General features: G+C 39.4%; 1 protein-coding gene across 2 annotated transcripts in view; it reads right to left on the bottom strand.

Annotated features, from left to right (window-relative positions):
- Positions 1–1,398: 1,398 nt before the first annotated feature.
- INTS7 (integrator complex subunit 7) overlaps positions 1,399–27,114 on the bottom strand; it is a 100,997-nt gene continuing 75,281 nt past the window's right edge. Inside the window, exons 15-20 of one of the 2 annotated variants that reach the window (XM_012506770.2) lie at positions 26,773–26,876; positions 25,321–25,389; positions 13,641–13,773; positions 7,608–7,706; positions 5,802–5,987; positions 1,399–3,121 (exon numbers count right to left, since the gene is read on the bottom strand). In XM_012506770.2, coding sequence (XP_012362224.1) covers positions 2,834–3,121; positions 5,802–5,987; positions 7,608–7,706; positions 13,641–13,773; positions 25,321–25,389; positions 26,773–26,876 — 879 coding nt within the window. In that variant the 3' untranslated portion in view covers positions 1,399–2,833. Of the gene's footprint in view, positions 4,025–5,801; positions 5,988–7,607; positions 7,707–13,640; positions 13,774–25,320; positions 25,390–26,772; positions 26,877–27,114 lie in introns of both variants that reach the window. The other variant, XM_030813045.1, reaches the window with a different exon arrangement.

Below are 27,114 nucleotides of genomic sequence, written 5' to 3'. Positions count from 1 at the left end.
CTAAATTTAGGGAACATGCCCACTTCACAATTAGTATGGGTATCTTTCTTTTCTGCATCTCATTTTTCTTTTCATTCATTAGTGTAGTGTTGAAGTTATAAACCGCTTCCCCCCACCACAAATAACTGTTTAACAGTTGATGCCAAAAATTCAGTAGATATTTTACTAAACAAAATCAGAGTTCCAATCCTGGATCTAATGGACACACTAAAATAAGTCTTTCTTGCTTCAGAGTTATCTTCAGTTCAGTTATACTCTGAATTTCTTGGACTTGCTTTTATTTTAATAATTCCTGGCCAGGCACGGTGGCTCATGCCTGTAATCCTAGCACTTTGGGAGGCCGAGACGGGCGATCACCAGAGCTTGAGACCATCCTGGCCAACACGGTGAAACCCATCTCTACTAAAAAATATAAAAATTAACCGGGCGTGGTGGCACATGCCTGTAATCCCAGCTACTCGGGAGATTGAGGCAGGACAATCACCGGAACCTGGGAGGTGGAGGTTGCAGTGAGCTGAGATCGCACCACTGTACTCCAGCCTGGGCAACACAGCGAGACTCTGTCTCAAAAAAAAAAAAAAATTCCTTTTTGAGTTTGTGCCAGAAGCCCATAATACACCAAGTTAAAAAGTTCATAACCATAGCTATCAAAAACCTATCTTTTAAGAACATAACATTTGGGAAGTTCTCAAAAGGAATTGATGGCTTACAAGATTTGCTTCTTTTTTGGAGAAATCTACCTTGAATGGCACCAGAAGCTAGAAATCCATATTGTAAACTTTAACCCTGAAAATAGTCACTTAATTACAAATAAAAAAGATCTCCAATTTAAGAAATGTTTTTGTTTTTAGTCTTTCAGTCACTTGATAATACAACTCTTGGCTGGAATCCAGAAAACCAGTCTAATTCAGTCACTTGACAGACAAAAAAAAACCCCTAAGATGTAGAGAGGTAAAGTGACTTGCTTGGTCACACAGCTAATTCATCAGAACCAAGAGTGAAACCCAGGCTTTCTGACTCAGCTGTATCCACACCTGGTAAAAGAACAAGGGGTTCTGCACTGCTCTGGCAATTTTTCCTAAGCACGTGTTCCCAGGTGCTGAGATGACTGTGCAGGTTGTATGAACCTCATACAACTGGGCTGCATCTAAAGAGATGTCATTCACAGTGGACACCGTAGATCTGTACACATTTTATGAGAATGTTCTGGCTGTTAGCAGTACAATGGGTTGTGCTCATGAAGGCAAGCAATCTTGGAGAGACCCAAGTTGCAAATCACTTCTCAGTCCCAGAGGCCACATGACAAGAAAGAAAAATAAAACCCCTTTTTATTTTTTAACTTAAGCTCCATTCTCCTTTGAATTAATGGTGACTTTGAAGAGAAAAAGGCAAAACACAAGCAAAGAAACAGGTATTTATTTAAAAAGGAAATTCCAGGGAAAGCACCCTGCTTTACTTTAGGAGCTGCATCCGGCCAAATTACTTATAGCATCAATATCTGCAACCGTATGATCCCTGATGTTCAGAAATCATGATCCTGAAGCCCTAAATGATCCCCAATCAAAAAGCAGTTAAGTTATATGTAGCATACTGTGCTAAGAAAGTCTATTTTATCATGGTTTTCAATCAGTATTAAAACAGGAAAAAAAGGGGTTTTCTGGCTAACCAGAAAACTCTGTTCCCTGAGCATCCCAACAAACTGAGCCTGTGTAATAAAGAGACTGCTCTCTCTAAACAATCAGTCCAGCATAACTCATCAAGTAGAAACCAAATCAATCACCAAACAAAGGAAAAGATCCACCCCTTCTAACTTAAAACACTGAAGATATTAAATGAGTGTTTTTCACTTTTGGAAACAATGTGAAATGTCTGTATTATACACAGTTGCAGACACATCAGAAAAAACAAATTAATCTTTAATTTTCTATGAAATTGCTAGCTGCTCTAATTAAATATGAAAATAATAAATTAAGATTGCTTTAGCACAAGAAGAGATAGATAGATATGTGGTTGAAATAATACAGCAGGATGTTTCAATACTGTTAGACTGTGGGCTTTCATAATCCAGGTGGCTAGATGTTGCAGGGAACACTTTCAAGTCCATCTACAGAAGGACTCAGGTTCTGCTACCATGGATAAACCTTGTAGTGACTGGTCAGAACCTCCCAATGAACAACTCAGAATCCTAGGTCTAAGTCAGGCAGCAAATGATGTATTTTGGAAGACTAGCGGTCAAATTTACCAATTCAATGATCTCAACATGTGACTATTCTTGAAAGAAAAAGGAAAAGCTTGGCAATAGAAAAAACAGTAATAGTAAAACAAGAAAGAATAATCTTTCCGGCCAGGAGCCCAATTACTTTTCAGACAAAATGTATTTATTTATTTATTTTTTTGAGACGGAGTATTGCTCTGTCGCCCAGGCTGGAGTGCAGTGGCGCGATCTCGGCTCACTGCAAGCTCCGCCTCCCAGGTTCACGCCATTCTCCTGCCTCAGCCTCCCAAGTAGCTGGGACTACAGGCGACCGCCACCATGCCCGGCTAATTTTTTTTGTATTTTTTGGTGGAGACAGGGTAGCCAGGATGGTCTCGATCTCCTCGTGATCCATCTGCCTCGGCCTCCCAAAGTGCTGGTATTACAGGCGTGAGCCACCACACCCGGGTGTCAGACAAAATTTTTAAGAAAACAAAATTTTTCCAGAATATTACATTACAAAAATCAATGAATAAATGAACTACACTATAACTTTCATACTTATTCCATATGAAAAAGCAAACGGTTTCTGGCAATTTGATTGATCTCTTGAGAGTCTGCAGTGCATTCATCCCATGGTTAAAAACGTGTGTAGGCGTTGCGCTGCTGCTGCTGCTGTAATGGCTGCTGGGCTTGCTGCTGTTGTAAGCGAATTTGCTGGGAATAAGGGTCTTCCAGGGATTTTACAAATATGGTAGTTCTGGGACCAGTCTTCCATACTATACCATTGGCATCTTTCACAGAAGATTCCACTGTAATGTTGTGTGTTCCAAGGATAGCAAAGTTCAACAGAAATTGAGTACTGAAGTAATCATTATGAGGTTCAACCCTTTGCTCCATCTCATTGGTCATGTTGTCAATGGGTATCTGGAATGAAACAATTGTTAAATAACAACAATGGCTAACATTTATTCAGTGCTTACTATGAGTTAGGCCCTGTTCTAAGAGCTTATTTAGACCATGCAGACAATAAAAAATTAGGTACTGCTATCATCCTTGCTTCACTGATGAGGAGTCTGAGGCAGACAGGTTAAGTAATTTCTCCAAAGTCACATGATTAGTGAATGGAGTAGGAATCTGAACGCAGGCAGGCTACCCCCAGGGCCTAAGCTCTGAACTATTAAGCGATGCTGCTCACTATCCTTGAGTAGAATGAGCTCCCAGAGCCGTTGACAGCCCCTTCATATGCTGGCCTTTCTTCCTTGCTTACTCAACCCCATCTCTAAATCCCTATCTTCCTTTAGACTGTGAAGAGATATTCTGAAGAAATAGGATGAAATCACCTGTTCCAGAGAGTTTAAAATCTAAGAGACTGAAAAAGAACAAAACACTAAGCAAATTTAAGTTAGGTTCCCCCCCCACCAGTTAGTCTGATTTTTATTACTTAATGTAGTGATTCCTTACTCCTTTAACAAATTAACTGAACAATTTGTACATTGCTCATTTAATAATCAGTGTCTTGTTCAGACTGGAAGTACAATATGTTATAAAACACAGATTTATAGGCTCATTCATTTAGCCAGACACTCATGTCTTTGTTCTTCAAAGACCAGAATAAAACCTGCTGACATACTCTTACCTGTACCCAAGATGAAATGTGTCAAGAGACAGATTTATCCTGAGAATGCAAATAAAGGTGATCTTAATGTGTATATGACCAAATTGCTCTAGGTTTATGTGCGTGTTTCTGTGGTGTAATTAATTATATAAATGTGCCCTGCAGCTTTGTGTCTCAAGGAGCAGTTATGTCACTTTTCCAGAGACATTTACCTGTAATATTAATGAAGTGACGACACCAACCAATTCAAGGTCTTAGAATTATTTATAGTATAGGTACTTTTTCACATTTAGCCTTTGTACAGTTTTTATTTCCCTAAAGAATATGCCTACCAAAGAACTTCCTTAAAAGGACCAGAAATAGGCCTAGGGAACCTGATCACCCTGAATGGATGGCTGCATTTTAAGCTGCAAACTCACTGTGAATAACACTGCAAAGTAATCATGTCATTGTACGGCTTATTATATCAGCTTCCTGACTTTAATCAATGCCTCTTGAGAGGTAAATCAACAAGCAGAAGACCATAGCTTCTAGGTTTTCTTAACAGTAGAAAAACAGTCGTTTTCTTAACAGTAGAAATTATATGCAAGGAACAAAGAGAATCATGGTTATTACTGTTTCAAAGTGAAGAGAGAGTTGCAGACAGAGATAAATTATGTAAATTCTCATTACAACCTTCTGTGACAGCAGATACCCAATTTTTAACAGTTATACTCTAAATATAGTAAATAATTTTTTCATCATTCAGAAATTATTGAGTGGCTACATAAGGTACCATGCTGTATGGCATAGAAGTCAAAATAGAGGAAAAGGGGAGAATGAAGGCTGAGTTGCGTCAGAGTGGACAGAGTGCCAAAGTGAGAGGAACTTGCTATAGTTAAGAAAGTAGTGGCTTAAGAAAGTAATAATAGTTTAGAAACAGATCTTCCCTTGGCTTTTTAACCTAAAACCACCAAAGATAATAAAATGCTCTCTTTTTATACCTTCACTGATACCCTGCCTTCCATGCTATGCCACAATAAACCTGGACACAGCCAATCTGGGCATCTGAGCAACCTCGCTGCTACAACTGTGGACTTGGTCCCTTGTTCCATTTACTGTGGATAAACCACCAAGGAATTGGAAATAAATGTCTAAAGCAAGGAACATTCTTTATTTGGAACACTGGCATTTCATGGGCATAGATTCAGCATCTTAGCTCTGGCTAATGATGTAAGCCTAATTCGGGTTATTACTTACCTATATCCTGAGTTCTCAAGGCAGCAAATCCCTAGGGTTACACTCTTAAAAAAAGATTTTACTTTATCTGTTCATTTTATAGAAATGTTATATACTTTTTTTAATGATAAAATTTACTTAAAATGGAGAAAACTAAATAGATGTGTATTTTTTGTGGGGAGGGATTGGGTGGGTTAGGGAGACACTTATTTTCCAACTTCTGACATTTGAAGGGACCCCCTGATGTAAGAGAGACCTTTCATTAGATTAATATTACTGACCTAGCAGGGAGGAGGTGAGTCTTGCTGATGGGTGAGTTTCTGGGCAGGAACCAGACATGGGAAGGTAAGCATTTGCTCTTTCTCTTCTGCTTTGGGCACCTGAGTCCTCTGTGCCTTGCCATAAATTTTATAGGGGCAGGCTCCCATATGTACTGACTGAGGCTGGGTGAAAACATCCAATTCAGGGGTCTAAGGTTAGAAAGTCCTTGCTGCCAGGCATTGGAGTTAGGTTTTCCCACAGCTCCAACAGTAATAAAACTCATTATTTTGATCTTTGCCTGGATACTTTGTCTCTATTAACTGGTTCAGGGAGAGAAAAGAGAAGTGTTTATCAACCCCTTCCAGCCCCAATGTGGGCTTTTAATTTATGTCCATCTGATCCCTTTGGAGGTATAACTGCAATCTGTTTAACCCTGAAAAACACTGGAAAACTTCCATCAATGAGCTCATATAAAACCTGTATCACAATTCTGCCTCTTTTCTAAATTACCTTGTAGTCTTGTCCAGATTTACTCTGCAGTGTGGAAGAAACATTCAGACAGACAGACTGAATTTTGCGAAAGAGTCCTGGTTTAGATCCGTGCTGAACCACTCCCTCTACCTTTAGCGCCAGCTGCTGGTTATTCTGGACAGCAATGGGCTCTGCAGGGTTCCGGGGCGATGGTGACAGAGCAAGCTGGAATGCCAACACTCAAATAAATGCCAACAACCAAGAGCAAGCTTCCTTCCGACAAACATGTCTGTGCTAATCACTGGTTACAGGTTAACAAATTTGATTGTGCACTCCCCCACCCCCACAGGGCCTGACTGTGCCGGGACAAGACAGATGTACCTTTAAAGTGCCTCCTTCTAAACATCACCACTGTGGTTTTCATCCCAAACCTCAGTTCTATTTGAGGATAATAGAGAATTAGAGAAAAGCAAAGGCACTGTTCTCCCAATTTTTGTGGTGAGGCATTTCTTTGATAATGAACCACTTCTAGTAGGGAAAGGCATTATATAAATTTTCATTACCTAAGAGCTGTCTCTTTGGTCTTAGGTAATTTTAAATAAACTAAATTCAAATGTAAATGAACTTAAAGTTCCAGGATTATCTACACAACGAAGTCACTGTGCTATAAAAAAGTCAATATCCACAAATGAATCAAATGACATTTTTCACCTCTCATTAGTTTTTCTTCAAAAATGTATTAAAAATCCCAAATATACATCAATTAAAGAAAGCTCAAGTCTTGCTAAATGAAAAGATGGAAGAAATTTGAGTCTTTTTGATAATGTTTTTGAACTACTGAACTAATCAACCCTGGAGACATCCTACTTTAGGATTTCTTATCTAGATCGTCAAATCTTCCTCATTATTCCAGTCATTTTGAAATGGAATGCTCTGCTATTTGTAATCAAAACAGGATGTAAAAGTTTACTGAAGACATTAACTAATGGGATAATCCAGGAGATCTCTTAGAAGTGACAATTTTCTCCCTTTTCCAACAATTTCATTTTCTGAATCAAAAATAGCTTTTGAATTGTGAGTGGCTTTAATATTTCAAAATACTAATTCTACTCACTGGTTAGCCCCTCAAAACATGTTACTGAAAGGCAGAAGTACTTTGGAAGAAGAACTGGTGACAGTTTACTGGACCTGATTCATTCTAAGTTGGGTCTGAATAGACTCAGCTCAAGATCCTTGCAGGCTACTGTGATAAATCACTAATTTATTCCTGGAGGTAAGAGACAAACAACAGAGCTCCAGTTACCCAAATGCCTGTCTCATAGCATTTGGCACTGACAATTAAAAAGGGAGAGAGTTTAACTCCCAAATCCATTTATTTCACCAAACCATTTGATAAAGGAGAGAAATGGCTTACAACTAGGTTTTATCAAAACCAAAGGTAAGCCAGGCGCAGTGGCTCATGCCTGTAATCCCAGCACTTTGGGAGGCAGAGGTGGGTGGATCACTTGAGGTCAGGAGTTCCTGACCAGCCTAGCCAACATGGTGAAATCTCATCTTTACCAAAAATAAAAAAATTAGCTGCATGTGGTGGCGGATGCCTGTAATCCCAGTTCCTTGGGAGGCTGAGGCAGGAGAATCACTTGAACCTGGAGGTTGCAGTGAGCCAAGATCACACCACTGTACTCCAGCCCAGGTGACAGGGCGAGACTCTGTCTCAAACAAAACAAAACAAAAAAACCAATAAACCAAAGGTAACTACACTGAAGTGTAGCTATGTCCTACATAATCTTCAGAAGACACCTGGTTTTAAAACCTATATTAACCTTAGTATTCTTCCTGTATTACCTTGATGCTGGTAGACTGTAGTTTCTGGAAAAAATATCTCTGGAAAGAAAGGGGAACTTTCAGCAAAGCAATGATGGCATTGCAGAGGCATGCTGTATGCTGGGGGAAAAAAAAGAAACTAAATCAAATAAAAATAAATTTTCAAATTTCATCAACAAGTGGTACATTCAGTATAAAACTACAAATGCCCGTACAGATTATTACAAACGTACATACCAATCAAGAACTAGGCATCACATCCAGGAACTGTACATACATACTAAATCATTCATTACAGATTTTTACTTTATTGTGAAGTATATTCAATAAAATATAAGTGACAGAAATGAGAAAATCCACAGTCCTCAAGGCCAAGCAATAGGCAAATTCCACATTTCTACAGTGCTCAGAACTATCAGTATATTATTAAACAATTATATTAGATACTAAAATATAGAGTAACTATCACATGGCAAAGTATGATAAACAGTATGGTAAAAAAGCCTGAGCATTTTGCAGGACTTTGGCTTTGAGCTGGCTCATTCTTTCATTAGGTGGCTTGTCTCTATGGCCATTGGTCCTCAGAGTAAGCAGTGGTGGAAACTTAGTCGAATTCAGATGAAAGAGGACTATATAGTTGGGGAATCCTGAAACTCTAATAAAATATCTTATTTCTCAAATCTGCTTCACACATTTAACTGAGTTTTGAAAATCCCAGCACGACTGCAGAGGTACGGAAACACTGCAGAGAATATTTTGGGCCTTTATGAAAGTGGTCATAAAATCAGAATTTAAGCATTCAAAGATATTTTAAAGATTACCCAGTCTAATCTTCAATTTTGCTGATGACACAGGTCACACTGATAGGTAATAGAACAAGCTGGGATTAGAATCTAGGTTGCCTGACTCTTCAGTGATTTTCTTCTATATCACCAATGATTTGCCAACTTAAGAAAACTGAAAGTATCATAAGAACACTTTCAACTTTAGGTGAACCAGAACAATTCCTGCTTGGTCTACTATCCCTTCCTCATTCTACTCCCGTCTCAGTGGCCTCCTAAGTCACCACAGTGAGGCAGCGCTCCTTTCATGGGGGCACTAGCTGCGGGAGGTCTGTTCTTGCAGACCCGATTCAGCAACGGATGAATAAAGTACGCTGACACACAGATATTCTGCTCTGCCAGTCCAGCTGAGGGTCCGAGCTGCTTACAGCCTCCTGCTGAGTCCTGTAAACAGTTGTGACTGGGCCCTGATCAGCTAGTCAGACTCGTATTTATTCAATAAGATTAATTAACAAAAGCTTGAGTCAACACTACTAGAGGGAAATTGACATTGTGGACTTCTGAGTAAAAGGCACTTAAGCACCCACAGTACATCAAAGATTAGTCTTTATATGAGTAAACAAGCCAGCCAGGTAAACTACTCTGCCGTTATTACTATTTTGTTTAAAGGTAAAGAGATCAGGCCGCCTTCAGCCAGATCTATTACTGAAGTTAGGCAAACTTCTCGGCCTTCCAAGAAGATTTGTGTCTATTTCTATAACTATCTCTAAAATTTTTCCCACCAGCCTGATTGAAACCCAACACCACAGGTTGAAAACTGCTGCATGCACCATGTGGTATGCTGTCTGTCCCTCTAAGCTCCTGCTTTCAAGCAGAGTGTCACCTAGTTGCTCATGCTGTAAACATGAGCACATATAACACCCAACTTTTTAAAGTTGGGTGTTAAGGCTAAAAGCCAGAAAAATCCGTTCCTTATTGGGCTCAGGCAGTTGAACATTTTGTGCCCAACAGACTCATAGTACAAATGTCAAGTCTATTACCTGAGATAATCACAACACAGATTTAAAGACATTGGTTCTATTTTTTCAGATTTAACTGTTAAAATAGCATTAATCAGCTTCCTGCAACAAGTAATTTGGAAAGTATTTGCAGAGACATCCACCTTTGGTGGACCTCTGATGTCACACTGGTGTCTAAGGAGAGAAACATCTTTGAAGGGTGGACTCAGAGGACCACAAGGGACTTCAGGCTATTTTCAGGCAGAAAGTCACCATTTTGACGTTTAAAATGGTGCAGATTTTGCAATACCCTCTTGGAAAAGTGTGGAGTGCCTCTGAGGTCAACAGCCTCTTGGGTATTGACCTCCACAGGTATATTAGCAGATCACTATTAAGATGTGTGGAGATGTAAATTACATATCATTATCAGTAAACCAGCAGAAAGACGTTAACGCTTTTTTTTTTTGAGACGGAGTCTCTCTCTGTTGCCCAAGCTGGAGTGCAATGGCACAATCTCGGTTCACTGCACCCTCGGCCTCCCAGGTTCAAGCAATTCTCCTGCATCAGCCTCCTGAGTAGCTGGGATTACAGGCATGCACCACCATGCCTGGCTAACTTTGTATTTTTAGTAGAGACAGGGTTTCACCATGTTGGTCAGGCTGATCTCAAACTCCTGACCTCGTGATCCGCCCGCCTTGGCCTCCCAAAGTGCTGGGATTATGGGCGTGAGGCACTGCGCCTGGCCAATGCTCTCTTGTCAATCCAACAGATACTTTTCAGTCTTTGTATTTTCTGACATTTCTGTGGCACCTGATAATGCTCTTCCTTCCATGAAATTCCACCTAATAGTCCATACCCTTATTTCTAATTCTTCCTTTCACCATCTTCTTTTTGAGCCTCTTCTTTTGTGTGTTCCTTAAATGCTGATGCTCTCCTTGTCATCTTCTCTTCTCAATCCATGTTTTTCATAGGCAATTAATTCTCCCCACTCCCATGACTTTAAGAACTTCTATGTGCAGATGACCTTATATGCATGCCAGCCCATCTTTCTTCCAACTCCAACGTATTTACTATCCAACTGCCTAAAGACAGCAACATGTTTGAAAGTAAAACCTTCATCTTCTATGACCTCTCTATATTCTCTCAGTAAAGGATCAATCAGTTGTGTAACTGATCATTCAAGCTAGAAACCTGGAAGGCATGCCTCCATCATCTCATGTCTAGTTAAAAAAAAAAATAACTCAGCCTTGAAAATATTTTCACTAAATATCTCTCATACATATCTATTTTTCTCATTCCTACTGCCATTTTAGTAATTTGTTCCTTAGTTTGGATTACTGAAAAAGCCTTATAGTCATTCTTCTTTCCTCTAATTTCACACCCTGCCAACCATTTCCTGTTTTGCTTCTATATGATAATATACAATCTATATTAAGCACTTCTCTCTCCTACCCATTTACAATTTCTAACAAGCCCCCCTGTGCCTAAGGACAAAGTCCAAACTCCTTAATACTATGTTCAAAGCCTTTTGTCATCTGGCCGCTGGCTACCTCCCTGATTTCATCTCTCTAATCCCTAGCCTATACGCTACATTGAAGTAATAACAAACTGTTCCTAGAAGACACCATGCTATTTCATGCCTCTGCTTTTGAACATGTTCTCTGCCTGAGATTCCCAACCCTTTCTGATCTGTCTGGAAAACTCATATACAAATACATCTTCCCTCTCAACTGCACCACCAATCCATTTTCCCTATCTTTTGATGTGAACTACTCTCTTTTTTGTACTACATCTCTACCTTGTGCAGAATTCTATTAATGCACATATACTGTATTGTGTTGGTATAAAATCTTTCTTTCTTAGACTATGGACAACTTGAGGGAAGATCCTGTGTCTTTGTCATTTTTCTATCCCTAGGATCCCATAAATACTTGTTGAACTGAATCTGGAGGCTCAGACAGTAACAAATCTATAAAATACAACTTGGAAATACAGAAAAAGGGAAATAACTTACTTACTTACTTACTTATTTATTTGAGATGAAGTTTCACTCTTGTCGCCCAGGCTGGAGTGCAATGGCGTGATCTCAGCTCACTGCAACCTCCGCCTCCCGGGTTCAAGTAATTCTCTTGCCTCAGCCTCCCAAGTAGCTGGGATTACAGGTGCTTGACATCACGCCCAGCTAATTTTTGTAGTTTTAGTACAGATGGGGTTTCACCATGTTGGGCACGCTGGTCTGGAACTCCTGACCTCAGGTGACCCGCCCACCTTGGCCTCCCAAAGTGCTGGGATTACAGGCGTTAGCCACTGCACCCGACTGGGAAATAACTTTTATTAACCACTCCTTACATGACAGCACTGTGCTAGGCAATAAGCATTATTCCATTTAAGCCTCACAGTAATCCTATGAGGCAGGTATGTTTTCTACTTCATGTAAAAGGTGTTAAGCAATGTGACTAAAGTCACACAGCTGTTGAGCTGCAATGCCAGAATTTGAACCTAGTTCTGAATGAGCCTAGGGCCCTTTTCTCTGTACTGTGTCTTCTGCTGGGCAGAAAATTCCCATTCCATCAAAATGAACTTTCTGTTTAGCATCTATTTCATTTTTTAGGATGGAGCTTAGAGGAATATGAAAATAACCACTGTCTCACACAGATGTGTGTATTTCTTTCAAAGATTGTCTTTACACTCTCCCTTAGCAAACAATGTCACTGTCAAACAGCTATCAATTTAATTCAGTAAATACTATTGACAATTTTACATGGAAAGCAATATGTCAAGGGAATTGCCCATCTTTAGATCTAACCTAACTTTTTAATGATATCCTATTTATTCTAAAACACTTGATAAAGTATGAAAGCACAGAATGAGAAGAGCAGAAGCAGAAGAGAAACTCTCCAAGGGGTAAAGTTCGCAGGCTGGGAATTGGGGACTGAATGTTTGTGTTCCCCCAAATTCGTATGTGGAAGCTGTAACCCCCAAGGTAATGGCATTGGGAGGTGGGCTCCCATCATAGGATGAGTGGTTTTTTTTTGTTTGTTTGTTTCTTTTGAGATTGAGTCCTCGCTCTGTTGCCGGGGCTGGAGTGCAGTGGCACTATCTCGGCTCACTGCAACCTCCGCCACCTGGTTCAAGCGATTCTCCTGCCTCAGCCTCCTGAGTAGCTGGGATTACAGGCATGCGCCACCATGCCCGGCTAATTTTTGCATTTTTAGTAGACACAGGGTTTCACCATGTTAGTCATGCTGGTCTCAAACTCCTGACCTCGTGATCTGCCCACCTCACCCTCCCAAAGTGCTGAGATTACAGGTGTGAGCCACCGCACCCAGCCGGGATGAGTGTTCTTAAAGAAGAGGAAGAGTGACCAGAGCTCTCGATCTCTCCCTACCATGTGAAGACATAATGAAAAGGTGGCTGTCACCAGGGCCAGGAAGAAAGCCCTCACCAGGAACCGAATCTGCTGGCAGCTTGATACTGGACTTTCCTGCCTCCAGAACTGTGAGAAATAAATGTCTGTTGTTTAAGGTACCAAGCCTATGGCATTTTGTTATAAAACCTGAGCAGAGACACTGGGAAATGGTCAGACAGGGAGGAGAAAATTTGGATGAGAGTATGTTAGCCTGTCCTGTGACTGGTAAATCAGGGGAGAAGATTTAATAAAGGGTGAGCACTCTGAGAACTTCTTAGGAAGTGCCAAAGGCAGCAGATATTCAGCAGGTTAAAGGCTGAAGAGTGTACTGAAAGGCATTAATGTCATCACCTGGTAGGAAATGATTCATTGCCAGTCAGCCAACAAGCCGTTCTTTCTGTTCAATTGGCCAGCATGACAGAATCACCTGAGTGTGTGTAGAACTACTAATGCCTGGGCCCCAATTCCAGAAATTCAGAGTTAGCTGGTCAGGGGTGAGGCCTGTGTATTAATGTATTCTTTAAAAAGCCCTCAAAGTGATTCTAATATGTAGCCTGGGTTGAGAACTATTGCAACTTCAGTTAAATTGTTAAAAAAAGAAAACGTTTTATTTGCATTCTGGTAGAGCATATTTTTATATATTAATATAACTATGTAGCAGCTAGAGATGTGCTAAGTGCTTTCATGGATTATCTCATTTACTCCCCACTACAATGCTGTGAGGTAGGTATTAACCTTGTTTTATGGATAAGGAAACAGGCACAGAAAGGTTAATTTGTTGAACTCACACAGTTAGTAAGTGCCATAAATGTATGAAAAACCCACATCCATACGATAAAAGCTCAATAAAGCAAATGCCACTTGCCATATAAGAAACAGGGGTATATTTCCGATTGAGTGATTCTACCTCCTCCAAGACATGATTATATACAGACATCATTCTTCTTTCATATTCACTATCAGCATGGGCTGTTCCAGTAGATCCATATTCCTGGAAACTGAAGTAAAGGTCAATATTCATTAATCCATCAAAATAGCATGGCTATTTAATGCCTACATGTATCAGGTACTTTCAACATATTTTCATTTAATTTTTAAAATAATGAAGTTATTTCCATTTATAGGTGAGAAAATTGAGGCTAGGAGAGAGTAAGTAGTTTGCCTACAGTCATACAGCTAGTAAATGGCAAGCCAGAATTCAAACCCAGGTCTGACTTCAAGTTATGTAATTCTTAATCTCTTTGGTTGCCAGGAAATATGACAGTGTTACTGCCATAGGTGAAAGAGACATAAACACATCTGAAAAGGGGACTATCAATAAAGCCAGCAGATAAGCGCCAAACTATCCATAAAGATATATAATAACAGGTTAGATATATAAATAACAGGTCAGAACATGGAGGAATGTCACAGAAGAAGAGAGTCTTGAACATATCAGTAGGTAAGTAAAATGGGTAAACTTTGGAGAGATGGAAAGTACAGGACATTCATAGCTAGAGAAATAGCATGAATCTAAAGCATGGAGATGACAAGCACAGGCATGTTCAGAAGAGTTTGTATACACAGCATGCTGGGATAAGTTTAACCTAGATTTCTTCCTTTTTCCTCTATTGCTTCGAACCCCTGCAAATTTCTGAAAATACTTCTAAGTGAAAAAAGGCATTTCCAACTAAACTTTTGAAAATACAATGTAGGTAACTTAAATATGCTGGGCAGAACACTACTCTTATTATTCCCTACTACCATTTTAATGCCTACTATGTACAAGGCATTTCAGCCAGGTATTTTACATATATTAGTTCATTTAATCTTCACAACTACTCTGGGAAACAGGCATCATTATCTACCTATAGTTTATGCATATGTGGCTCACTGAGATGATATACATTCACAGAGCTAGGAGTGACTGGTAAGGGATTCATGTTCACATTTGCCGAGCTCCAAAGTTCTGTTTCCTGCTCTGTACTACATCTTAAGTTCTATTAAGACAAGAACTGAAGCTCATTTGTATGATGGACTTTAAGGACAACTAAACTACATAAAAGACTTGCTAACAAAACAATTCCATTTCTGGTGGTAGGCAACCACAGATTTGCTTTTTATCTCTGTAATTGAGATTTGTTTCCTAATAGTTCATATAAATAAAGCCATACAATAAATACTCTTTTGTGTATGGTGTGGGGTAAGGAAGATTATTTTTTCCGTTTTATATATTTAGTTGTTCTAGCACAATCTGTTGAAAAGACTATTCTTTTCCCATACAATTAGCTTGGCATCTTTGACAAAAATCAAGTGACTACGTGAGTATCTATTTCTGGACTCTCCATCTTACCCTTAAGCCATCATCACATTGTCTTAATCGCTGCAGTTTTATATTAAGTCTTGAAACCAGTAGTTAAGTCTTCCCACTTTAGTTTTTCTTATTTTGCAATATGGTGAAGTACTTAAATTGATTTTCTAATGTTAACCCAACCTTGCATTCCTGGGATAAACCCCATTTAGTCTTAATGTATTATATTTATATATAGTGTTGGACCAAACTTTTAAAAAAATTTTTGTCTATGCTAATGAAGCATATTTAAATTTGTCCTATTCACCTAAGCAAATTTCTTTGCACAAAGTTATTCTTCCCTTATTATGCTTTTAATATCTGTAAGATTTGTATTGATGCCACTATTTTATTTCTACTATTGGTGATTTATTTTTTTTCTTGCTTAGACTAGTTTTATCAATTTTATTAATCTTTTCAAAGAACCAGCTCCTGGTTTCACTGATTTTCTCTATTGGCTTCTTTCACAGCATGTTTCTGAGGGCACTCATGGTTTCTGTATGACCTGCTGAATGATCAACAGGTCATTCATCTTTATTACTTAGTATTTCATTTGTGGATATACTACAATTTGCTTATCCGTTAGCCTACTGAGAGACACTTGGGCTTTTCCAGATTTGTTATTATGAATAAAGATGCTATGAACATTTGTGTATATGTCTGTGTGGAAACATGTTTTCATTTCTCTTGGGTAAAATAGTAGGAATAGAATTGGTGGTCATATGATAAATTTATGTTTAACTTTATATGATATTGTCAAACAGTTTTCCAACTGGCTGTAGCATTTTGTATTCCCAACAACATATTAGTATGAATTCAAGCTCCTCCACATCTTCACCAACATTGGATATCGAAGGTCTTTTTAATCTGACCTGTTCTAGTGGGAGTAGTATCTCACTGTGATTTTATCTAATGACTACTGATGTCAAGCATCTTTTCATGTGCCTATTGGATATTAACATATCTTCTTTTTTGAAGTGCCCAAAAGTCTTACCAGTTTTAAAAAATTGGATTGTCAAACGGGCATGGTGGCTCACGCCTATAATCCCAGCATTTTGGGAGGCCAAGGCGGGTGGATCACCTGAGGTCAGAAGTTTGAGACCAGTCTGGCCAATATGGTGAAACCCTGACTCTACTAAAAATACAAAATTAGCTGGGCATGGTGACACGTCTGTAATCCCAGCTACTTGGGAGGCTGAGGCAGGAGAATCGCTTGAACCTGGGAGGCGGAGGTTGCAGTGAGGCCAGATCACGCTACGGTACTCCAGCCTGGGCGACAGAGAGAGAGTCCCTCTCAAAAAAAAAAAAAAGAAAAGAAAAATCGGATTGTCAAGTTTTATGGGGTTCTTAATAAAACAATGTCTGAATAAAAGTCTTTTGATAGAATATGTTTTGAGAATATTTTCTTGCTGTCCGTAACCTTTTTCATTTTTTAAATGACATCTTAACAAAAGCAGATTTAAAAGTTTAAATCCAATTCAGCAAATTTTTCTCTTATGGTAACTGCTGTTTGTGTCCTAAGACATCATGACCAACTTCAAGGTCATGAAGAGGTTTTCCAATGTAGTCTTCTAGAAAGTTTGGAGTTTTATATTTTAGTATTCCACTTTATGGCTCTACTGGCTTGTTTTATTTCTTGGTGGCTGCTCTAGAGTTTAAAATATTTACCCTCAGTTTATCAGAAGTTACTGTCAAATAATATACTACTAAATGTAAGATTCTTACTACTATATCCCCCCGTTGTCTTATTTCATATATTTTACTTCTATATGTTATAAACTCCTAAACATCATTTTTATATAAATGGTCAATTATCTTTTCAAAAATTAAAAAAAAACATTTACCATTTGTAATCCTCCCTATTCAGTTTTGTAGGTCTGAGTTTATATCTGAAATAATTTTCCTTCAGCCTAAAGAACTTCTTTTAACATTTCTTGTAGTACAGATCTGCTGATGGCAAAATGTATCAGATTTTTTCTGAAAATGTCTTAATTTAACCTTAATTTATTGAATGGTATTTTTCCTGAATATGGAATTATAGGTTAACATTTTTTTTCCAAGACTTTGAAGATATTGCTCCACTTGTCTTTTGGCTTGTAATATTTCTGATGAGAAATCAGTAGACATTCTCATCTTTCTTCCCCTCTAAATAATATTTTCTTCCCTTCTAAATAATATCTTCTTTCTCTTTAAAAAATTTGTCTCTTTATCATTGGTTTCCAGCAATTTGATTGTTATGTGTGCCTTGCTCTAATTTTATGTTTTCCCTGCTAGAGGTTCATTAAGCTTCTTGGCTCTGTGGGTTTATATGTTTAATTAAATATAAAAGACTTTTAGCCATTTAAATATTTTTCTGTTCCCCTTTTCCCTCTTTCTAGGATTCTGGTTACATGCATATTAGTCTAAATGACATTACCCCACAGGCCAGCTTTGACTCTTCATTTTTTCAGCCTTTTTTCTTCCTGTTACAATCTGGGTCAAGAAATTTAAACTGCTTTGTTGATTATATTCTCTTTGAGGAAACTGATACTGGAATCTCAGGCCTTACTAGATTGAAATTATAGATAGTGTAAATGCAAGAGCTGGGCAAGATGGCTGACTAGACGCAGCCAGCTGGAACAGCTACCACCAAGGGACCAGGATGACTGGTCCTCTCCAAACAGATCTTTAGAGGGAAGAAATTAAGGGTGGACAGAGGAAAGACACAGAAGCTGGGCTGAAGGGGAGGAAGCTGGGAGGGACCCCTGCATGGGGATATCGCACCGGGGGAACAGTGACTTGAACTGGCAAAAAAACAACCAGCTACTGCCACGGGCCTCTGGAATCTTGGCACGAGGAGATTCCTCAACCACTATGGACACTTGAGTTGGCGCAGAGGGCTGCTCAGAGAAGTGTTAGGGGCCGTATTCTAGCCAATGCAGAGCCCAGAGCATTTGGTGTGTGAGCATCTGTAGTGGAATACGGCCAGGGGCACCCATCCCTCTAGGCTTAACTTGCTGACTTGCTCCCATAGGAGACTTTATCCCTAAGGGAACTGTCAGACCTCAAGTCTACAGGGCAGTCTTGACGATCAGATGGGGCCAGTCCATGTGGCCTCTCCTGGGGCCCCAACCTGGCTGTGCCTGCTTGCAGTGCAGCCTTGGGTGTCCTGGGGGGCCTGCATCAAAGCTCCTGTGCTCGTGGACTGCGCCTAACTGGTAGTGAGCTCCAGCACAGCGGCCCGGCCTGTGGACACGTGCCAGCTCACCTGCTCCCTCCCTATACTGGCAGCTTTCCCTGGGCCCATGGCCACCCTAACATTGCTTTGCCAGCGTGTGTGCATGGGCAGATCTTGCCTCCCCAGCCCCACAAGTGCACGTTCCCCCTGCCCTGCCACTGCTGCTGATGTGAGTGCATTCTGCCCCCATCACCCCCGCATTACCGCCATTGCATTTGGAGCTCCTGTGCCAACATTGCCCTGGGAGTGAAACTAGGCATGAAGAACAGTGGACCTTCCCCTGCCCTAAGTGGCTACCTCCACCTACATAGAGGGCACACACAGTTCTGTGTCCGCCAGCGCCATGCCCCTATGCTTATACTACCACTAATGCCATGGTGTGCACAGTCACCAACAGGGTTCCCCTGCACCCCATCGGCCACTTGCGCTGCCTCTGCTGCTGCTGTGAAGGCCCACACAAAGGCCGGCATCCCAGACCTGCTAGTATCCTGCAGCAGTGGACAAGTGTGCATCCCGTTATTCTGCTGTTGTTGCTGCTGGCATGTGCAACTGAGGATGGATCCTGCTGCCATCATCCTAATGAAACGCTTTAGCTGGCACCACCCATTGGAGTGTAGTAACCAGTGGCCCTGGAGCACCTTGGCCCCCTACCCAGCGCAGTCAGTTCCTACCCTCAAGGAGTCAGAGAACAAAGTTGAGGCTCATACCAGTCCCCCAGAGCAGGTAGTCCAGGAGTTATGAGCTGAGCCTTGGCTCCCTAAAATCTTCCAGAAATGAAGCCAGTTGACTAAACCCACCTTATACCACAATCAAACCCTCAAGGTCATCAAATAGGATAAAAAAAAAAAAAAAAAAACAAGCAAAGGACAGCAACTTCAAAGACTGAAGGACCATCAGCCCACAAAGATGAGAAAGAACCAGTGCAAGAACTTTGACAACTCAAAAAGCCAGAATGCCTTCTTTCTTCCAAATGACTGCACTAACTCTCCAGCAAGGGTTCTGAACTGGGCTGAAATGGCTGGAATTACAGAAACAGAAAACAGAATATGGATGGGAATGAAGATCATCAAGAAGCAGGAATACATTGAAACCCAATCCAAGGAAGCTAAGAAGCACAATAAAATGATACAGGCGCCAACAGACAAGAATAGACAGTATAAAAAAGAATAAAACCAACTTGACAGAGTAGAAAAACACACTGCAATAATTTCATAATGCAATCCTTAAAATTAATTGCAAAGCAGACCAAGCTGTGGAAAGAATCACAGAGCTTGAAGACTGGCTTTCTGAATAAAAGAGTAAGACAAGAATAGAGAAAAAACACTTTGGGAGGCTAAGATGGGTGGATCACTTGAAGTCAGGAGTTTGAGACAAGCCTGCCAACATGTTGAAATCCCGTCTTTACTAAAAATAAAATAAAATAAAATTAGCCAGGTATGGTGGTGCATGCCTGTAATCCCAGCTACTCAGAAGGCTGAGGCAGGAGAATCACTTGAACCTGGGAGGCAGAGGTGTCAGTGAACTGAGATTGCGCCACTGCACTCCAGCCTGGGCAATAGTGAGACTCTGTCTCAGAAAAAAGAAAAAAAAATTGAGAAAAAAGAATGAAAAGGAATGAACAAAACCCCTGAGAAATATGGGATTATGTAAAGAAACCGAATCTACAACTCACTGATGTCCCCGAAAGAGATGGGGAGAATGGAAGCAACTTGGAAGACATATTTCAGGATATCATCATCCATGAGAACTTCCCCAACCTAGAAAAAGAGGCCAACATTCAAATTCAGGAACTGCAGAGAACCCCAGTAAGATACTTCACAAGGTCATCCTCGAGGCATATAATCATGATTCTCCAAGATTGAAACGGAAAAAAAAAAAACAAAAAAGGCAGCTAGAAAGGTCAGGCCACCTACAAAGGGAAGTCCGTCAGATTTAACAGCAGACCTTTAAGCAGAAACCCTACAAGCCAGAAGAGATTGTGGGCCAATATTCAATTCCTTTTTTTTTTTTTGAGACGAAGTCTTGGTCTGTTGCCCAGGCTGGAATGCAGTGGCACGATCTCAGCTCACTGCAACCTCTGCCTCCCGGATTCAAGAGATTCTCCTGCCTCAGCCTCCCGAGCAACTGGGATTACAGGCACGTGCCACAACGCCCAGCTAATTTTGTATTTTTAATAGAGACAGGGTTTTACCATGTTGGCTAGGCTGGTCTCAAACTCTTGACCTCAAGTGATCCTCCCACCTCGGCCTCCCAAAGTGCTAGGATTACAGTTATGAGCCACCTCGCCCGGCCTCAACATTCTTAAAGAAAAGAAATTCCAACCAAGAAATTCATATCTGGCCAAACTAAGCTTCATAAGTGACAGAAAAATACGATCTTTTTCAGACAAGCAAATGCTGAGGGAATTTGTTATCACCAGACCTGCCTTATTAGAGCCCCTGAAGGAAGCACTAAATATAGAAAGGGAGGAGCAGTCACTACAAAAACACACAAGTACACAGACCAGTGAGAAACTATAAAGCAACCACACAAACAAGCCTGCATGATAACCAGCTGCTATCATGATGACAGGATCAAATCCATACATCAATACTAACCTTTAATGTAAATTGGCTAAATGCCCTGATTACAAGGCACAGATTGACAAGGTGGATAAAGAACCAAAACTCAATGGTATGCCAAGAGACTTACCTCACATGCAATTACATCCATAGGCTCAAAATAAAGGGATAGAGAAAAACCTACCAAGCAAATGAAAAATAGAAAAAAGCAGCAGTTGCAATCCTAAATCAGACAAAACAGACTTTAAACCAACAAAGATTAAAAAAAAAAAAAGACAAGGGTATTACATAATGGTAAAAGGTTCAATTCAACAAGACCACTTCACTATCCTAAATATATATGCACCCAACACAGGAGCACCCAGATTCATAAAGCAAGTGCTTAGAGACCTTCAAAGAGACTTAGACACCCACACAATAATAGTGAGAGAATTCAACACTCCATGACAGTATTAGATCATTGTGAGGCAGAAAATTAACAAAGATACTCAGGACCTAATCTCAGCACCAGATCAAATGGACCTGATAGACATCTACAGAACTCTCCACCCAAAAACAAAAGAATATACATTCTTCTCATCACCTCATGGCACATACTCTAAAATCAACCACACAACTGGACACAAAACAATCTTCAGCAAATGCAAAAGAATGAAAAAAATAACCACTTTCTTGGACCACAGCACAATAAAATTAAGACCAAGAAAATCACTCAAAACCATACGATTACATGGAAATTAAACAACCTGCTCCTGAATGACTTTTTGGCAAGAAATGAAATCAAGGCAAAAATCAAGAAGTTCTTTGAAACTAATGAAAACAAAGAAACAACATGCCAGAATCTCTGGAACACAGCTAGTGTTAAGAGGGAAATTTACAGCACTAAACACCTATATCAAAAAGTTAGAAAGACCTCGATTTACAAAGTAACATCACAACTAAAAGAACTAGAGAATGAAGAGCAAATCAACCCCAAAGCTAGAAGACAAGAAATAATCAAAATCAGAGCTGAACTGGAGACTGACACACAAAAAGCCATTCAAAAGATCAAGAAATCCAGGAGTTGGTGCTTTGAAAAAAAAACTAATATCTATTTGATAGACTAATATCTATTTGATAGACTAATAAAGAAGACAGAAGATCCAAGTAAACACAATTAGAAACAACAAAGAAGACATTATCACTGACACCACAGAAATATGAACACCTCTGTGGACACAAACTAGAAAATTTAGAAGGAATGGATAAATTCCTGAACATATACATTCACCCAAGACTGAACCAGGAAGAAACTGAATCCCTGACGAGACCAATAATGAGCTCTGAAATTTAATCCATAATAAATAGCCTACCAACCAAAAAAAAGCCCAGGACAAGACGGATTCACAGCCAAACTCTACCAGGTATACATAGAAGAGCTGGCACCATTCCTACTGAAGCTTTTCCAAAAAAATTAAGGAGGAGGGACTCCTCCCTAACTCATCTACGAGGCCAGCATCACCCTGATACCAAAACCTGCGGGAGATACAACAACAAAAACCTCAGGCCAATATCCCTGATGAACATTGATGCAAAAATCCTCAAAAAATACTGGCAAACTGAACCCAGCAACAAATCATAAAGCTTATCCACCACCATCAAGTAGTCTTTATCTCTGGGATGCAAGGTTGGTTCAACACATCCAAATCAATAAATGTGATTCATCACATAAATGGAATTAAAGACAAAAACCACATGATCATCTCAATCAATGCAGAAAAGGCTTTTTGATAAAATTCCATACCCCATTATATTAAAAAAACTCTGAATAAACTAGGAATTGAAGAAACATACCTCAAAATAATAAGAGTCACTTATGACAAAACCACAGCCAACATCATACCAAATGGGCAAAAGCTGGAAGCATTCCCCCTGAAAACCAGCATAAGACAAAGATGCGCTCTCTCATCACTCCTATTCAACATAGTATTGGAAGTCCTGGCCAAAGGAATCAGGTGAGAGAAAGAAATAAAGGGCATCCAAATAAGAAGAGAGGAAGTCCAACTATCCCTGTGTGCACACATGATACTATATCTAGGAAAGCCCACAGTCTTGGCCCACAAGCTCCTTAAGCTGATAAACAACTTCAGCAAAGATCCAGGATACAAAATCAACATAAAAAATCACGAGTATTCCTATATACCAACAACAGTCGAGCTGAAAGCCAAATCAGGAATGCACTCCCATTCACGACTGTCACAAAAAGAATAAAATACCTAGGAATACAGCTAACTGGGGAGGTGAAAGCAAAATACTGCTCAACAAAATCAAAGATAACATAAACAAACAATAAAACATTCCATGCTCATGAATAGGAGAAATCAATATTGTTAAAATGACCATACTGCCCAAAGCAACGCATAGATTCAATGCTATTCCTATCAAACTGCCAATGACATTCTTCACAGAACTAGAAGAAACTATTTTAAAATTCATATGGAACCAAAAAGGGCCCAAACAGCCAAGGCAATCCTAAGCAAAAAGAGCAAAGCTGGAGGCATCAGGCTACCCAACTTCAAACTATACTACAGGGCTACAGTAACCCAAACAGCACGGTACTGGTATACAAACAGACACACAGACCAATGGAATAGAATAGAGCCCAGAAACAAGGCCACACACACCTACAACCATCTGATCTTTGACAAAGCTGACAAAAACAAGCAATAGGGAAAGGACTTCCTGTTCAATAAACGGTGCTGGGATAACTGGATGTCATATGCAGAAGATGGAAACTGGACCCCTTCCTTACACCACAGACAAAAATCAACTCAAGATGGATTAAAGACTTAAATGTAAAACCCAAAATGATAGAACCCTGGAAGACAATCTTCAGGACTATGCATGGGCAAAGATTTCATGACAAAGATGCCAAAAGCAATTGCAACAAAAGCAAAAATTGACAAATGGGATCTAATAAAACTAAAGAGCTTCTGCACAACAAAAGAAACTAGCCACAGATTAAACAAACAACCTACAAAATAGAAAATGTTTGCTAACTATGCATCTGACAAAGGTCTAATATCAAGCATCTATAAGGAACTTAAATTATTTACAAGAAAAAAACAAGCCCATTAAAAAGTGGGCAAAAGACATGAACACTTTTCAAAAGAAGACATACACATGGCCAACAAGCATATGAAAAAAAACTCAACATCACTATCATTAGAGAAATGCAAATCAAAACCACAATGAGACACCATCTCACACCAGTCAGAATGGCTATTATTACATTATCAAAAAATAACAGATGCTGGTGAGGTTGCAGAGAAAAGGGAACCCTTATACACTGTTGGTGGGAGTGTAAATTAGTTCAACCATTGTGGAGAGCACTGTGGTGATTCCTCAAAAAGCTAAAAACAAGAACTACCATTCCGCCAAGCAATCCCATAACTGTGTATATACCCAAAGGAATAGAAATCATTCTATCATAAAGACACATGCACACATATGTTCACTGCAGCACTATTCACAATAGCAAACACATGGAATTAACCTAAATGCCCATCAATGGCAGACCAGATAAAGAAAATGTGGTACATATGCATCATGAAATACTATGCAGCCATAAAAAAGAAGATCATGTCCTTGGCAGGAAGATGGATGGAGCTGGAAGCTATTACCCTCAGCAAACTAATGCAGGAACAGAAAACCAAATATCACACGTTCTCACTTAGAAGTGGGAGATAAATGATGAGAACATATGGAAACACAGAGGGGAACACCACACACTGGGGCCTACCTGAGGGTGGAAGGTGGGAGGAAAAAGAGGACCAGGAAAAATAACTATTGGGTACTAAGCTTAAAATCTGGGCAATGAAATCATTTGTACAACAAACCCCAGTGACACGAGTTTACCTATATAACAAACCTGCACATGTAACATTGAACTTAAAAGTTAAAAAAGAAAGAAAATGCATATTCCAAAAGAGAATACTATAATAGGAAGAAAAAGGAATCGTTCTTTAATGAAAACAACTATTTTGAATAATTAGTTACTGGGGGAGGGGAAAAATTTAAAAGAGCAAAACCAGGGATATTTTGGTTTAAGAAGCCAAAGGAAAAAAACCTCAAGTTCAAGTTTAATTGTATCATTAATTCAATTTTTTATAGTTTAATTATAATATATGAGAAGAAATTGTTCATATTCAAAGAATTTCTTCCCAGTTATCTTTCTACGTTAACTTTTTGAAAACAGGAGGCAGGAGGTAAGTAGATAACAGAGTCAGAAAATCTATGTTTTGTCACTAGTTATGTGACCCGCAAAAAATGCTGGAAGAATTCTTCTGCTTTGTTTTTACTTCCATAATACTAGCTCCAAAATACTCTTCTGATGATTAGGTAAGACAATGTATAGAAAGTGTTCTGTAACGTCAACTATTATTAATATTAGAATTACCTTGCTGATTCTGGATCCAAAATCAGAGCTTCTATTGCATGAGATATCAGTAAACAGCTCTGCTGCTGTCTGGATTGATGTTAAGGTTACATACGAAAATAGAGAAGAAACCCACTATAGGTTTCTATTACCTGAATACTAAGTGGGTCAAGATTTAATGATTGCCTAGTGAAGGTAATCATAATGTTATCAACTCGAATGGTCTGGGGCTCTACCTTTTCTTTTTAAGGGATATACATTGTCTATAATAGTGATCCTCAGACTCTGTTCCAAGAAGGGTACTTCAGAGGCTACTACTGTGGGAAGGGGAAATCAAGTGATAGGCCCCGTGATTCAATTACAGCAACTCTGTTTTTGTCTGTCTTAGATATAGGGGTTTTTCATAAGAGTTTGAGACAAACAAGCAAATAAAGGTTTCACTGATAAAAGTTAAAAAAAAATTAAAACAAAAACAAAACGCAGTGGTCTAAGGAGCCTTTATCCCAGAGGTTCCTAATCTAGGGCTCAAGAGATCTGGCAACCTCCTGAACTTATATGTACGTTTTGGGTGTCTCTGCATATATGCATTTTGTAGGGCAGAGGGCCCACAGCATTCACTGGGTTTCAATCAGTAAACTAAATGCCAAGAACTACTGATTGGTAAGTCCTACAACTTAAAAAAAGAATTTCTATTCCTTTCTTTCAAAAGTGATTTGAAGTTGCTAATAAGAAAATATGGAGAACTTAGGAAGGGTTTAAAAGTGACGACTAGGCTGGGCATGGTGGCTCATGCCTATAATCCCAGCACTTTTAGGTAGATCACTTGAGGCCAGGAGTTTGAGACCAGCCTGGCCAACACGGTGAAACTCTGTCTCTACTAAAAACATAAAAATTAGCCAGGTTGTGGTGGCATGCGCCTATAATCCCAGCTACTAGGGAGGCTGAGGCAGGAGAATCGCTTGAACCCAGGAGGCGGAGGTTGCAGTGAGCCAAGATCATGCCACTGCACTCCAGCCTGGTCAACAGAGTGAGACTCCATCTCAAAAAACAAACAAACAAACAAAAAAACAAAAGTGACAACTAACACTACTGAAGAGATCATTAATAAAGGTGATAAAAACTAGGACTGTTAGCCACAAAGAAAGGTGAGGTGAAACACATGTTCTTTGGTGGGAAAATGTGTTGTCTGCTGTAGCTCAAGTGAGCACAGGTAAGCAACACTGGCTTTGGATGTTGCTTTGGATGCTCTTTCTGGATATAAAAAAGACACCTTTGAGTCACCATTTTTTGTTAAAATCCTGGGTAAAATTAAAAAGTAAGATTATTCTGTTTATATATTTTAAAGGGGAAACTATATAATAAATTTGTAGGATTATTTAACATGTATTTTGTAGGTAAGCATATCTGAGGTAGTCTATATTTAAAAGAATACTTCCAAAAAGAACAAGAAGTACTAGGGCAAGCTTGGGATACAGCTCAACATTCCTCAAAGTTGCTGAGTCAGCATCAAAAGATGCCTGGTAAAGATCCCCATATCGAGAAGCAAGGCTTCGAAATTCTTCCATGGACTGTTTCATCTATAAAAAAAAAATCAATTATGACAAACAAACATGCTATCATTATTGTAGAAACAACACAAAAACCAAAACATAAAAAAGCACCTTCAAACAATAACAATTCAAAAAAATACTGCCGTCTTTTCACTGTCATTCCATTCATTTTCATAAACTTTGTTAAATAAAAACAAAAATGGCAAATGAAACTATACATGTTCACAAGATTATATATGACATATAGAAACAAAAACATTTGTAT

The sequence above is a fragment of the Nomascus leucogenys genome, chromosome 5 (genome assembly GCF_006542625.1).
Source record: "Nomascus leucogenys isolate Asia chromosome 5, Asia_NLE_v1, whole genome shotgun sequence".
In the NCBI taxonomy this organism is placed as follows: domain Eukaryota; kingdom Metazoa; phylum Chordata; class Mammalia; order Primates; family Hylobatidae; genus Nomascus; species Nomascus leucogenys.
The sequence above is the reverse complement of the archived record's forward strand: the minus strand, read 5'-3'. Positions and strand labels throughout refer to the sequence as shown.